Below are 16,340 nucleotides of genomic sequence, written 5' to 3' on the forward strand. Positions count from 1 at the left end.
TAAATTCAGACTGGAAATAAGGCAGCAGTTTTTAACAGTGAGGGTTATTAATCATCAGAGTAATTTAACCAGAGCTGTAGTAGATTCAGTCTTGATTTAAAATTTGCCAGTGATGGAGAATGTTTTTCTACAAGATATGCTCTCATTCAAATAGGGATTATTTTGTGCAAGTTTTATGGCTTGTGTTATGAAGGTCAGACTAGATGACCACAGCGATTCCGTCTGGCCTTTGAATCTATGAACCATGGTAGTAAAATAATCCAAGTTAAAAAAAAGTTTGATTACCAGGGTTCTAACAAAATTGTCTGTAACTGTTTTGCAATGAAGCTATTGTCAGCGTGGTTTCTTTTTTGAGAATGGTGCCAGCCCAAGATATGCTATCTTACTTAGGTAAGTCAATGACATAGTTTCTGAAAACAGTGTGCATCCACACGGAACACCATGACAATCTGTGTTTGGCTATAACTGTTTAAAAATGGTTTCAAACATTATCACTAGATAGAGTGTCAAAAGGATTTAAGATAGAGAAACAGTCCTGATGTACAGACTGCACAGTCTATGCCATAGCATTGACTGGAATAATGTGTATTAAATTAAATCTACAAACCTTCTGTAATTATGTCCTCTATCTCTGTGTCTGAGGAGTTCTCTGCATGTTTTGTATTGTTCTGCAGCTCTGACTCAACACACATGACACTCATGACCTGACCCTCCATTAGGAGCCTTTTTTTCGCAGGCTGCTCAATCAGAAGAGATGAACGACTTACCTGTTATAATAAAAGCAGAGCACTATGAAACAACAATTAGGAGAAAATGGAACATGGTATTTAGCTGAGCCACAACAACAGTGCTTGCATCCTTTATCCTGTTCATCGTTATGATACATAGTGCCACACATGCACACATCATTTTATAGACAAATAAAAGGACAGGTTCCTGCCCTACAGATCTTACAATCAAAACTAGACTTAACAAAGCGAGATGAGGGAGGTGAATGAGAGCATGAGAGTTATCCAGTAAGGTGATTAGCAATGCAGAAGACATCACACTTTTCAAAACTACAGACCCAGTAGTCTGGAACTGGCCATTTCTGGCTTTAAAAGTTTCCAGTGGTTAGCAACAATCTGCTCTTACAGGGCCAACTCCTGTCAGTGTTTTGTCAGTGACTTCAATGGGATCAAAGTTTGTCCAACACTTCTTAACATCAGATATCTACACGCAGTAATTTTTCTATAAGATGGATAAAAGTAAAGCTAAATATTATAAACAATAATACTAAAATAATTTCATCTCACTATACACATCTCCTCACCAAAAACATATATACTTTTTAACAGCACTCTTTTTTTTCAGAAAATTTTTCTGCTATGGTTCTTTAAAAACCAGTAATCTGCCATTCAATTATACAGCTGGATGAAAAAGTAGCATGAATTTGAACTATACACTTCAGATAAACCTGATTCACATATGCTGTAATACATGTAAATATGCATATAACATATGAAACATATGAAAACATATGAAAATATGCTGTAAAAGTGCTGTAACAAATTGGCTACAAACAGAAGGAAAAGAAGGTCAATCCCAAAATTCTGAAAAGGTATTCAGAATATAAGGAACTTAACTATGTAATAGCCACAAATAACTGAACCAGATTAGTTTGTCTTTTAAAACATATGTTAATAGCTTTTAACTTTTACACTTACAGGAAATGGCTCTAAACCCTCCTGAATCACAAAGCCCTCAATAACATGAGTCAGGATCTGTGGTTTAACGATAGCCTGTGGAGGTTTGTTTTCTAGGTTAGGAATGCTATTAGGTATTGATGTGATGTTACTCCTTGTGGCAGCTGCCGGAAGCAAAAGAGGAGGTGGTGGAAGAGAGGCATGTGAAGGGTCTGATGGAGATTTAATTACTGAGGCACTGACTGATGATGCCACTGCAGGAAGTCCCACTTGTTCTGGAAAAAATAATTTAAAATATATTATACTTTTAATCACTGTGTCCAGATATTTTCACAGAGTAATAGAAAGCAGGGATGGAAAACACCTACATTAATGCATTCATGGTCTTGTCAATGAAGATTTTTTTCTCCTATAGTTTATATTATAAACTTTAAATTATACCAATGATAGGACAAGTTTACTTTCCATGGAACAGTCTTCCAAGGAAAGTAAAGTTATCCTAATAGCCTGCACCATTAGGACATTTTTCCTGACATTCAACCTAAATTTCCCTTTGTTCAGTATCTCCCAGCTATACTCACCTTTGTCCACAACAAACATCTTTCAAATATTTGTATCATATAGCTCTTAGCCATCCATCTAGATTGTAAATCCACAAGGCAGGAACAGAGATCAACATTTAAAACTTGGAAGTCTAAAGCTGGGCTCCTAAAACCATATTTAAGCACTTCAATAGAAATGGCCTGACTTCCAGTGCTCGTGAGCAAACCCTGTTCCCACTGAGCAGCAAATTCATAAACACATTAGAAAGTCAGGCAACTTCTATTTAGGTGCCTAAATATGGATACAGGAGCCGAACTGCAGGCTTCTGAAAATTTTGGTCTGTGTCTCCTAGTGGCCATGTAAGATGTCATGCATGCTTATGGTATATAAATAAATTCACTATTACTACTCTAATCTTCATCTCAGTGGGTTAATTACTTGTTATAGTGCATCAATAATATTTACTTCTTGTCTCTTATTTTATACAAAAAAACCCCCAAAAGTAACTCAAAACCAACAAGGTGTGCATATGGCTTAAACTGAACAATCACTAGTGTATTGCTGTTTCCTTCATCCTTCCATGCCTAGTCCCTCTTTACTTGTTGTCACCCTCACTCGCTAACTCCCTGATAAATTCAGAGGCGTAATGGTCCCATTGCCAGATACTGTGTCTCATCTTTCCAGCCCAAGAAGCTGATTAGATTGATACAAATCTCTTAAGAGGACTTAATTAAAATAGTAGAATAACTTATAGTTAAACAGATTTGTAAATGTGTGATATATATTTGGATTTATAATTTACTCTGTGTTTAGAATAAAAAGGGTTTGCTCTGAAGTTTCTCATCAAACAAATGAAGGCCTGGGATAAGATAGGGGTTGAAAGTAACAGGAATTAAGTTAGGCGTTCTGTACCGTAGAATACTGACACCTGGCTTGATACTTTTTGAGGTTCTATAGTGGCTCTATGCGAGAAACAGACCTGTGGCTCTGAGGCAGAACACAAAGAAATAGCTGAAGGGTTGGAACCTTCTGAATGAGTGGCACTGCAGGTTTGCTTATGTAATTAACTCTTGTGTTTGCTAAAACTTGAGGAAAAACACGTACCTGAGACTATTTGGATTCCTCCAACAGACTCAGGCGTGTCTGGGCTGTTTCATGACAATTATTCATAACAGTTATACAATACACACAAAGGTTGCTCTAGTTGGAGTGGGAGCAAAACAACAATAGGGCAGCCTGTGCAAAATGACTTCTTCAGTCCAGGCAGGATCTCTCCTCGCTTTGCAGGAGGGCATACTATGCTGGCTCCTCCAGGTAGGAGTGAAGTATACTTGTACCCGATGGTGGCCAGTATTTGCTTTGGACTGAGTAAATATAGTTACTGATCCTGATATCAGTCAGCATTCTCTCCTGGCATGTGGATGCAATAAATAAATCCTGTCCTACTGCCTGAGGGAAGAGACTTTCTTATGCCTTCTTCTCCTTGTTCTATTCCAAGACCTGATCCTACAATGTGCCGAGCACTTCCTGCGATGTTCAAAATGCTCTGAACTCTCTCTGATTTAGAAAGGAATTGAGGGTACTCAGCACCTCATAGGAGTATCCATCTACCTGCAGGATCAGGCACTAGTGCAACAGACAAAGTATATTCTCTATAATTAAACTAAATAAAATTATTTATTGGTTGCTATTGTCTCACAATACACCATTCTCATGACCTACCAAAAAACGAAGTGAATTGTAATAATTACAATTCAGCTGATATCCTTATAGCATTTTCCAACTAGAGACCTTGATCCTGCAAGAAGATCAGCTTGTACGATCAGGGCTGCAGTGTGTTGGGGGCAATTCACAAACCAATGAAGATTGCTACTGTTATTAATTAATTAATTCTAGTAGTTCCTATGGGCCCCAATCAAGATAGGTGTTCCATTTGCTAGGTACTACACAAGCGCATGTGGAAGCAGAGTCGCTGCCACGAAGACCTTGTGTCTAAGAGATCAAATGATATACAAGCTGTAAGTCATTTACCTTTGTTTGTTTTTAATATAAAAATCAATTAAATTTAATCAAAAACATTTTCTTAAAAATAAATATTGTTTTCATATATTTCTTTATAACTGAATACATCATTCTACCATCCTGCTTTCTCGTATATTTCATGAAACTTCATTAATTGGAGAACTATCCCACTAAACCATAAAAACAGGTGAAAGTCACATACTTTTGCTTTAAATATTTCAAGCTAGGAAAAATACCTGATCAGAAAGAGATTCAAGCAGAAAAGCTGACCTAATTCCAACAGTCTCTGCACTTGTGCTCACCTGACAAAGGCGCCTCTGAAGCAAGCTCCTCGCCATTCCCTAAGGTTATGATCGGTGGAGACAAGGTTGGTGGGGTAGGTGTTCTAAGCATACGGACGCATTCAGACTCCTCTGGCATCTCTTCCTCACACACGTTCTCCACTTGGTAAATCTGCATTGAACAGATCACTGCTTTAAGAAAGATTTCCATTCTACTATAACACCCCAAAACAGATACATGAATGTAATCTTGACAAACAAATTGCCAACTGATTTTTAAAAATATATTATCACCTATTAATAATATACTTCAATTTTTCCACACTACAGACACCCCTCACCCCCATCTATCCATGACTGGATTCTGATGATATAGTAATAATGAGAACAAAACTACAGCATTTGTAATATCAGCCAAATTCTAAGACATGTGTACCATTCGCTTCACAGACAGGTGGTCCAGAGAACTTAACTGGCCCTCCCCATCTTTAATCTCTCAGTACAGAGGACATGGATTGAAGTTGCAACACTTTACATTATAAGATCCCTATTTTCATTTGTTTATAACTTTGCCAAACTAACTGTTTCAGCTGAAATTTAGTGTGCCAGGTGTGTCTGCCTCAGACTGAATGTTTTTGGAAAGTTTCAACAAACACTGTTAATCTATTTCTCAGAATGAGTTTTGCTCGTGTTAACAAAAAAAAATAAAAAAAAAATCTTACAACTGTTTCATTGAGAAGTTCTAGCATCCCTATGCTTTGGACCAGAAGTACTCGAAATTTGGCAGGCGGGGTCACTCAGGAATGAGGGACATGACTTTTACCATCCTCATCAATGTCCACCCAAATTTGGTCAGGTTATAAACCTCTGAAAATTGCAGTTCGTACATGGCTAGTGAAGATTTCTTAGAGTTAGGTATCTAAATTCTCTGAAGATTCTGTCTGTACTGAGCATGCTCCATCCTGCGTCTACAGGGTCTGAGTGAGACCTTCCCATCAATTTCTCCTCCCAGCTGTTGGGGCACCAGGGACAGGAACGAGTAGGATAACTCTCTCTCCTGTGCTCACAATGCTCGTCCTGTTGGCGTTCAGGATGCATAGAAAAGGAGGGGTCTTATGGGAAAAATGTGAGATAATTCCATTAAAGACTATCATCATGCATATGCACAAGGGGGTGAAATTAAAGATGGCACAGGCAACCTTAATTCTGCCATTTCCTAACTTATGAGTATTTGACTTTGCAAATTTAACAGCTTTTAATGTCTTTTTTTGGATACAATTTTAGGTAGAGTTTACAAACGATACCTTTTCATTAAAAATACAGAGATTCACAGTAACCCATAAAAAAGGCTTCATGTCAAGAAAGGAAGTTATATTTTACAATCAGTATTTCTGAACTGAGAGCAAGAATCACTTCAGTTTGGAGTCTTTAATGTACAAGGTCTCCAAAGTTGTGTGCAAACACCAGAGTGCTTTTCTTCTCATACAACTGCATACTACAGTAAGCAAAACAAAGATTACAAGAGAACATGACAAGTTTATCAGCTAAAGTTGTTATAAATGATTTTCTCCAAAACTATAATGTAAATTGAAGTGATTTACTGACAGTCAACTCGGCAGATATGGGAGTTCAATGACAAGCTATCAAGAGACACCTTGCTTCCATCGGTGGACCTTGTCCCTGCCTAAACTAACAGGGGACTGGGATTAACATTTTCTTCCAAATGCGTATCAAACAATAACTACAGTAGTGTTTTCCTCAGTTGGGTGATAGCCTGAAAGAAAGCCTCTGAAAGGTGTGAATTCCCCTGCACCATTAATCTCATTGGGGTGTTATGTCTAAAGCCTAATGATGATGCTTTAAATGTCAGTATTAGCTATTTCACAACTGATCATTTTAGTAGATGGTGAGAGTGAAGATCTTGAGGGTAGAATTGAGAGTTGCTGCAGAGATGAAAATCCGGAAGAAAGAAAGAGACACGGAGTTGCAGATGGAGAACAGAGAAAGAACAAAAACAAAAACAGGAGGATAGAGAAACAAAAAGGAAGGAATACTGGTGGTCTTGAATACATAATCCTGAATACATAATAAAAAATGATAATTGGTGGCCCTCCTCTAGTAACCTCCTTGGAATAGGACTTTACTCTATAAATAGTCCTGTTAAAATCAATGGGACTATTCATCAGGAGAATGGGCACCAAAATCCAGTCCTAAAAGTCTAGTGCTATATAAAGGTCATATTCTACACTTGATCTTTGTGCTAACCTCCCATTCACATCAAGGAGTTCCACTGATGGCAGTATACAGTCCCACAGATTATAATTAAAAATGGAATTCAGCCCTCCCCATGGAAAGAGTCTGATGCCCCTGTTCTGGCTTCAGGAATATTAAGCACGGTCATACAGACAGACAATAGTCCTTTTCCACATAAGAGGTCTGTAAGAAAAATACATATAGTCCCCAAATATTTGTGGGCAAGGAAGAGGGAAAGAATTTAGACAAAGTCCACGGTATAAATAATACATGTCTGAATACATCAGAATAAAAGATCAGAAGCAAATAATACATAATCTTGTTCACATTACAGTTAGGACTGTCGATTAATTGCAGTTAACTCATGCGATTAACTCAAAAAAATTAATCACGATTAATCGGACTGTTAAACAATAGAACACCAATTGAAATTTATTAAATATTTTTGGATGTTTTTCTACATTTTCAAATATATTGATTTCTAGTACAACACAGGAAGTCTACAGTGCTCACTTTATATTATTTTTATTTCAAATATTTGCACTGTAAAAATGGTAAACAAAAGAAATAGTATTTTTCAATTCACCTCATAAAAGTACTGTAGTGGAATCTCTTTCTCGTAAAAGTGTAACTTACAAATGTAGATTTTTTTCATTATTGAGCAGAACCTGTCATCAGCATGGATGCATGTCCTCTTGAATGATGGTTGAAGCATCAAGGGACATATGAATCTTTAGCACATCTGGCATGTAAATATCTTGCGACTTCTGCTACAACAGTGACATGTCAATGCCTGTTCTCACTTTCAGGTGACATTGTAAACAAGAAGTGGGCAGCAAATTGTAACTAAACTTGTTTGTCTGAGCGACTGGCTGAAGTGGGACTGAGTGGACTTGTAGGCTCTAAAGTTTTACATTGTTTTATTTTTGAATGCAGGGTTTTTTTGGAACATAATTCTACATTTGTAAATTCAACTTTCATGATAAAGATATTGCACTACAGTACTTGTATTAGGTGAATTAAAAAGTACTATTTTATTTTTTACAGAGCAAATATTTGTAATAAAAAATATAAAGTGAGTACTGTACATTTTGTATTCTGTGTTGTAACTGAAATAAATATATTTGAAAATGTAGAAAAATCCAAAAATAAGTGGTATTCTATTATTGTTTAACAGCGCGATTAAGTTTTTTTTAAATCGCTTGACAGCCCTAATTACAGTAGCACTAACTCTCTTTGGAAATTTACTTTGGAACAGATACTGTTAAATTGCTGGGCTATCAGAACTCAAGCTGTGATGGATACAAGAGACCCCTACTGAAAAACAGCTGGTCAGAGAATAGGATGCTGGGGCGGGGACAGAGGTGGGACATCTTATTTTTGTATGTATATTGAAATCTAATCTTGTACAATCCAAAGAAATTAAACACAATTCTGGTTCAAGTCAAATATTTTTCACAAGCTCATTGGGGATGATCCCAGCTAGCTGGCTGGCTGGCTGAACAGTGATTTATAACTCTGCCTCTCTTACACATAATATTTAAAAGGTAATCAAGATTGTCACAGTGTTTCCCTTATATATTTTCACCATTTGTTTCAAGTATAAATAAGCTTAGGAACATTATTTATCTAATAAACTTTCTCTAAATTATCTTCCCTCCTCCACCATTATATGAGCATAGAGGGCTTATTCATTTTCCTTATGTGTACAGGTAAGCATAGATGTCTGACTTGACTTCCATTCTTAGTTTTTCACCTTTGATGCTCTTTTTGGTGTAAATCCTCACCTGTTTAATATTTCTAAGGATACCAGTTTGAAACATAACACCACCCTCTCAATATTTAATAGATGGACACATGCAACACCACAAAGAACATATAGTGTGTGAAGAAATAAATGCATTTATGAATAAATAAGAAAAGATTTCTGAATAAAAAAAGAATATTTTGTAGGTGTGAATAAGTGAAAAATCAATGGAAATGCATGGGTGGACAGTAAGTGAGCGAATGAGCAAATGTTTTAATTATGTTAGCAATAGGAGCTGTCAAGTAGGCGCACACCAGGAAAACCACATGAAAAAGGCTCTAATCCAGCAAAACACTTAAGCATGGTCTTATTTTTAAACATGAGAGTAATTCCACTGTCTTCAATGGGACTACTCATGCTTACTGTTAAGCACATTCTTAAGTGCTTTGCTGATCCAAGGTCCAAATGAGTGAGCCACAACTGAAAACAACAACTATTAAAATAATAATTGCTAAGACTAGCAAAGAACTACTTGGTTAGGGCAGTGGCTGTGAACACAAAGGGGGCATAAACATTCCCTAAATCTCTCTTGGTGGAGAGGCTTTTCAGTTACAGTACCAACTGAACTATCCAAAATTCAGTTACCCATAAGTTCTTTTTATGTTCCCTGAAAATTCCCAAAGCCTTGATTAGACAAATGTATTTGAATATTTAAAATTGCACTGTATTTAATATAGAGGGCCAAAATTTCATAGTCTGGGGGGGGGGGGGGAACTTTCCACTGGCATAAACCTGGTGGAGGAAGCTCTTGCACCAACTGTTCCTCACCCTAGCATAAGGGGAAGAAGGGATTATGTTAATAACTTTCCATGGGTGGAGCTACTGATTCCCTGAGGGACCTTATGTCAGTGGTGAAAGTTACAGCTGCTCCTGCTGTGCAGTTCTCTGTGTCCCTCCACCTCCTTCAAATGCACTCAAGTGGAATTTGGGGTAGGATGGAGAATACGCTCCAAAAAGCTGTATGGCATTTGGCTCGTATTCCTGGACTTCACTCAATTTTCACTTGGTTTTGAAGAACAACAAAACATTTTCTTCAAAGGATACAGTTTCAAAATGGAAAAGTCAGTTCTGCAAAGATAGTACTATTACTTGCTTATCCAGCAATAAAATGAGTGTCAGACTGGGAGCCAGCTTTTCAACCCAATACTTTGTTTAGATGCCATGCAGCAATGCCAGTTTTACTAAACCTGTAAGTGATTTTGAGAACAGATTCTTCTTTCCTTATACACACAAGAGATTTTTGTCATCTATGGCCATAATAGAATGTTGTTTGAGAAAGCGTTTTTCCACTTTTAGTTAAATACCAAACCCAAAAAGAAAATTTCTGAGGGCTTACCACAGGGGTTTCAACAGGTACCGACGGTTGTACTTGAAGGTTTACTGCAACAGTCTGTGGTGGCGGAAGAGTCTGAAATGGCAGTTGGACCAAAGCTTCTGCAGCAGGAAGCTCCTCCTCAGAAACCAAAGTATTTTGCACCAAAACCTGGCCCTGGGATAGAATTTCAGGCTGCATTTGTAAAGATTGCACAGACTGCAAGGGCAGTTGTTGAATCTGGGTTGGAGATGTTGACAGCTGTGGAGGGGTTGCAACTGGGATTGGCACGGACTGTAAGGGCGGATATTGCTGATGTGGTGTTGGAGACACTGTCTGCTGGCCCGGGGACATCAAGTTCGGCTGATCTACTGGCCCAATGTGTACTACTGGGGAAGGTGGAACTGTAAGATGGGATGGAAGATTAAGCTGTTGTGTTACTGGTCGTACTTGACTAGTAGTGGGCTGCTGTGGATTCTGCTCCGACTGTACAGCTGATGGCATAAGAGGATGTGCTTGTGACTGAATAAGTGCTTGTGGATGAATTATTATGGTGGGCGACTGACTAGGTGAGTGAGCAGGCGTAGGAGACACCACTACTGACTGCTGAGCTGATGGGGATGGAGTAGGAGATATTGTTAAAGGAGGAGGATGGATGTGAACAGGTGAGCAATGTTGTGACTGGACACTATTAGGAACTGGAGGAAGACCATGGCTTTGGAGTGGAACATAGTGTTGTGATGGAGGTGGTTCCTGATCAGGAGGAGTCTGAAGTGTGATTGGCTGAACTTGCTGCTGTTGTAATATCAGCTGATGATGGGAAATCTTTGGAGGTGGTGAATGAAGAGGTATTTGTTGATGTTTTATTAGAGAATGAGGTTGAATTGCAGAATATGAAGCTGTGAGGGGGAAAAAATGACAATTAGTATTTGTTTACTTAAGTTCAAAGAACATTTCAATAAATGTTTAAATGAGGAAAATTTTCACATCAGATGACTAAAGTCTGCACAGAACTTGACCAAGCCTTTCAGACCAGCACAACTTAGAAATGCCTTAGAAAATACCCTCTTCAACCATATACAGTATCCTAAATGTAACACACAAATAGAATGCATTTATTTTGGTAAACTCCAAAGTGAAATATAGCACTGAACAATTAAACAAAACATGCTTGTTTTAGATATACAAATACTTCTAGCGAAAGACATTATCTTTCTGCCACTCGTTCTAAGACTATGGTTAATAAGATTTCTTTTAGTTAAAAATACTACCCTCAACTTTGAAAAGACAGCATTTGCCTGCTTTAAAATAGTTATAATATAAAAGAGGTAAGTACTTTAGAGTCAATAAGGTTGGATTAAAATTGCTAATTTTATGTCAGTAAGTGCTATTTAAAAATAGTTTTTTAAAAATAATGGACTCAAAAAGTTTTAAATTGGAACATTTAGACTAAGCCTGTAAAAACTAAGTGCCTAAAGTTATGCAACCAATGAATAACTAGGAACCTAAAAAGTGGTCTCATTTTCAGAGATGTACTCCCCTTCCTCCCAAAGGAGCCAGTGACTCCTTGTCATAACTGCCTACAAAGGGAAACTGAAATGCCTGAGATTTTCCTCTGGGGCATACCTTTCCTTTTCTCCATCCCTCCTCCCAGCCCTACCTGTTTTCTCTTTCATTTGAAAAATAATCATTTGATAGCTAATTTTTTTTTTAAGTAGGGGATGGATTACTTTCCTGTTTAACAATGGGGGGTCAAAAATTCAAGAGCTGTCTGCCTTGCAGCCTCTCTCTCTCTCTCTCTCGAAGCCTGAAATTAAGCAGATGTGGCTGACCAGGCCTACTCAGCCCACTTACCAGGCAAAATTTCTACTCTTTGAACCAGCAGGAATTATTAAATTATGCAATAGACAACTTAAGTGCATAGTCTTAGCTTGGTTAACTTTATCCTCTAGCTCCCCACTTCTTTTCCTTTTGTTTGCCGCACACATTTTCTTGACTTCTTGTAAACTAGATTATAAACTATGAGGCAGGGAGAGGTCTACCTATGAAGTTTATGCACTGTTGAGCACAATGGTGTCCTGATCATGACTGGGCCTTTGGGTGGTAATGTAAAATAAATATCGTAACTACCACCACTCTGGACAACACATAGACACACACACTCCTCCTTTAATTCTTTTTCTTTCTCTCCTGCCCTTCTCTCTGAAGGCATAGGAGAATTTTAAGATACAAATATTTTAAGCACCACTGAAAATAATTATTTATTTCCAAATGATTTATTGAGGCATTAGACACCTGTTTGTGGGCTATAAAAGACAGGGTGAACTTTAACAACCTTTTTAAAGCTAAGATTCATCGCACCTGGCGCTATTAACTGATGTATACTTGATGTTCGTGTGACAGATGTACTTCGACACTCAGATGCTGGGCTCTCTCCTTTTCGGTTGCTGTCTGGAGAATCAGGTTGGCTGGCCTTGGTACCGGTCACAGTTTTATTAGTACATAGAGCCAATGACTGAGCTTGACAGCTGCTCTTTGGTGGGCCATTCTGTGAACTACACAATACGCCCAACTTCTGATGGCGCAATGTTAAGTTCTGAACCTGATAAAAGAACCAAATATTAAAAGTATAGATAGAAATCTAATACATTAAAGACAAAGATGATAATAAATATTGACTTTATATGATGCATTTCATCAAATGATACCAAGATATCTGTAAAACAAACAAACTACAGAAGTTAGTATCAAGGTATTTTACAAATCCCATAATTTCAGGTAAGTAAGACTACCACCATTCAATTCAGCTGATGACAAAGGAAATATCTTCAAAGTGCTGATCTTTAAAAGCTTTATGGAAAAGGCCTCCATTCTTTCCAGTCTTTTGAAAAGAAACTCTAATGGTTGGAAAACAACTTTACTCTAATTTGAGTTGGAGTCTGACAAATTGCTCCAATATTGCTGTTTCTTTACAATTTAAAGAGATATATTACTGCATTTTCTTGATATTGTAAAGATGCAATCACCAACATGCGTACATTAAGAGAGGTTGTTTAATTTTAGTCAGGGTCCTGTGTCACACAAGAAAACCATATTCTTCTGAAAGTACCCTTAAATTCGGCCACAATGAAATACCCTTTATTCCCAACCCAAACCACAATATACACAATTATGTCTCATGAAACATAAAATTAGTCAATGATTGTTGTCAAAATGACTGTTTTTGACAATGGATTTTTCTGTTATGTTCTCTAGTGGCCCTGTCTCCGCACAGATCTCAGCTCCCACAATGTTATCCAGGCAATCCAGCTCAGAAGCTTTTTCTCTGCAATTCGTGCTGGAGAAGGGAGAGTTGGTAGCCAGCTTCAGTAGCTCAACTCTCCAGTTGTTGGTTGCTGTGCCATTCTCCAGGCAACCCAGCCAAATGCTCCCTGATTGTAAACTGGACTAACCTGTCTCCTCTGTCCCTGGGTGCCTGGATACATGCAACAATGCAAGGAATGTACTCTGTAATCCAGAGGGAAAGCTAGAAATAAAGAGGCAGCTACAGGAAGGTCTAGGCAGGGCTAGGAGACAGAACAATATGTCAGGCACATGGCTGCAGCAAAGTGGCCAATTCCATGACAAAAATGCCAAATTTTGTGGCATCTTGGAAAAATATCTGACTTTAAGGCTATGGAATCATAGAGGCCATAGCACCCTGACTGAGATTAACAGTCACAGTTCTGTAACCCAATGGCAGTTCACATTTCTCATAGCTATTTTTTCAGCCTCTCTGCAACAGACAAGCATCAACTTCAACTATTCGCTATTTTTGCCACCATGAAGGATAGAAACCATTTTAAAAAAATGAAGACAGATTCTGGAGCACAATGCTGCAAATGCCACATTTGCAGAACTGCAACCTTAATTCAGCCTTCTTGTGCATATGCATAACAATACACTCTTTAATTACTTGACCATATAATATTTTTCTTCAGGAACTTGTTTCATTCAGTGCACAGGAGAGATGGCACTCAGTTAATAAGCAGCCTTTCAATATTTTTTTCTTCTCATTATTCACTGTGTGGCCCCCATGCCTGAGTTACTGCACACTATTCAAACACTGCTCTGAAGAAAGAATTATTAATTTCCTCCTGGGCTTTTCTATGGTGTTCATCACTATACTATCTGCATGCTTCACAAATAACTAATCAATCTTCACAACACCCGTATGAAGTGAGGGGGTGGTGGTGGTATCCCCATTTTACAGGTGAGGAACTGAGGCACAGAGAGATTAAGTTAAAAGTTTCCATTAAATTTGGGTGCCCAATTTGAGACACTTAGGAGTTGTGGTGTCAGTACCCAGCCCTGCCTACAGCAGCACCCCACTCCAGATTTGCCCCTTCAATTCTGCTTGGAGCAAGGAGACTTTTTGGGGAATCTGGTTGAGAAGCTCTAGCAAGTCTCTAGTGAGAAAGTGAAATTGGGATTATTTTCCCAAAGGTTTATACTTTGGCCAAATTTGAGTGGATTTTCACAGAGACAGCAAAAAGGTACATCCCTGATATAAAGATTACCTCCTTTCAAGTCCCTGCTCCAAAGCATGTGTACTCTAGAGCATCTTAAAGAAAATATTTCTCAAGAATTTTTTTACCGTTTGGACTGAAATTTCAACGAGAGCAAGAGAGAGAGACACATACACACACACCATGGAACATTTCAGCTCAAATGGTTAAAGTTTGGCAAAAGTTATAAGCAACTGAAACCAGGGTCTTAAAATGGGAAGTGTTATGCAACCTTAACCACAGGCAACATTACATCCCTACCTGTAATATCCAATCCTTTTGTGAATCCTATAAAGCCCTTAGCCTCAATGATATCTCATAGCAATTTTGAAGTATTTTCATTTACCTATTTCAAATGCGTTCTTTTAAACTCCATCTAATGTTTCCTTCACACATTATGCGAAAGAATAAACAAACGTGACCAGTTTATCTTTGCTAAACAGTTCACTATTCTATACATCTACATGTTCTCTACTACTCTCCTCTAAACAATCCCAAACTTTTCAATCTCTCATCCTTCCAAAAGCATTTCCATGCCTGCAGTCAATTTGGTTGCCCATCTCTGAACCCTTTCTGCTACTGTGATATTTGTTTTGAGATTCATTATGAGAACTAAATACAGTATCTCAAACAATTAGGTCACTTTTACCTGGATACCTGTACCAAATTTTATCAGTTTGACATCAACCTGAAATGGATACATGCATGGTTACCAGGCAACGAGAGGCATTTTCCACATACGCAGTGAACTAAGGTATCAAAGAAAAGGAAAAAAAAAATACTACTTCAAAATATAAATAATACTTCATTTAATTTCAAAGAGTATTCAGTTATGTTAGTGCTCCCAGAATTTTGTCAGCTTTTAATTCTTATGGAGGCTTTTATTTTTTTTATCTCCTGTGTCTAAACTACTCTACTACCTGTACTTGACTAGTGTAGCAACTGTGAACCCTTTTTCTGCATCATCGACACTTGTTATCTGTCAAATGAACTATAATCCACATATTTAGTTGGTATCTGGTACTATACACTGAAAGTAGTTGTGAAATATTGGGCAATATTTCTGCACAAATGTTTTATATAAGGCAAACCGAGCTGGAAAAAAAAATCAGATAATGGAAGGAAAATTGCTGCAGTGATGAATATTATACAAAATACTCAACTGCAGACAGTCACAGAGATGTATGTATGCAAGTATTATTTGTAGTATAATCATACCTAGAGGACCCAACCTAAACTGGAGTCCCATTTTGCTACGCATGGTACATATACGTAGCAAGACACAGCCCCAAAGAACTTACTATCCAACTAGACAAGACAGGCAAAAGGTGAAAAAAAGGAAGAATTATCATCCACAATTTACAGATGGGGACCTTGGAATTAAGAATCAGACTGTTTAAGTGACTTGCCCATGATTTAACAGGAGATCTGTGGTAAAGCTGAGAACTGAATCTAAATTTCCTGAGTACCAGTGCAGTGATTTAACTACAAAACAATCCATCCTTTCCAGAGCAACAAGGTATGAAATAATCTACAAACAGAAATGTCATCTGGAAGATTTAACATTAATCTCACATGCCTATGGTAAATATTTTATAGGAAATAATCCTGCACTGGCAGAAAGATTGATCAGATGACAAAAAGTCTTTTCTATATAAAATTTCTACGATTTTATGATTTTTCAACCATCTGATAATAGGGGGGTTAGGAGCTAGTTTGGTTTTATAATCTGTCACACTGCCTGTGCTTAGATTTACAGATTTTATTTTATTTCAGAGTAGAGGGAAAGAGATAGATACACAGGCGAGTCATAAAGAGAAAAAGGAAGGAAGAGAACAAAAGAAAAATGGGGAAGAGAAAAAGAATAAGAAAAAGAGCAGGGAATGAAAA

General features: G+C 37.7%; 1 protein-coding gene across 4 annotated transcripts in view; it reads right to left on the reverse strand.

Annotated features, from left to right (window-relative positions):
* PHC3 (polyhomeotic homolog 3) overlaps positions 1-16,340 on the reverse strand; it is an 89,983-nt gene that overhangs the window by 24,654 nt on the left and 48,989 nt on the right. For all 4 annotated transcript variants that reach the window (XR_007776021.1, XR_007776022.1, XM_050965835.1 and 1 more), the window contains exons 7-11: positions 12,265-12,505; positions 9,928-10,802; positions 4,553-4,703; positions 1,707-1,960; positions 608-767 (exon numbers count right to left, since the gene is read on the reverse strand). Coding sequence is in view for 2 of the 4 variants with exons in the window: in XM_050965835.1 (XP_050821792.1) it covers positions 608-767; positions 1,707-1,960; positions 4,553-4,703; positions 9,928-10,802; positions 12,265-12,505 (1,681 nt within the window). In the remaining 2 variants the exon portion in view is untranslated. The remainder of the gene's footprint in view (positions 1-607; positions 768-1,706; positions 1,961-4,552; positions 4,704-9,927; positions 10,803-12,264; positions 12,506-16,340) is intronic.

This window comes from Gopherus flavomarginatus, chromosome 8 (genome assembly GCF_025201925.1).
Source record: "Gopherus flavomarginatus isolate rGopFla2 chromosome 8, rGopFla2.mat.asm, whole genome shotgun sequence".
Classification (NCBI taxonomy): Eukaryota; Metazoa; Chordata; order Testudines; family Testudinidae; genus Gopherus; species Gopherus flavomarginatus.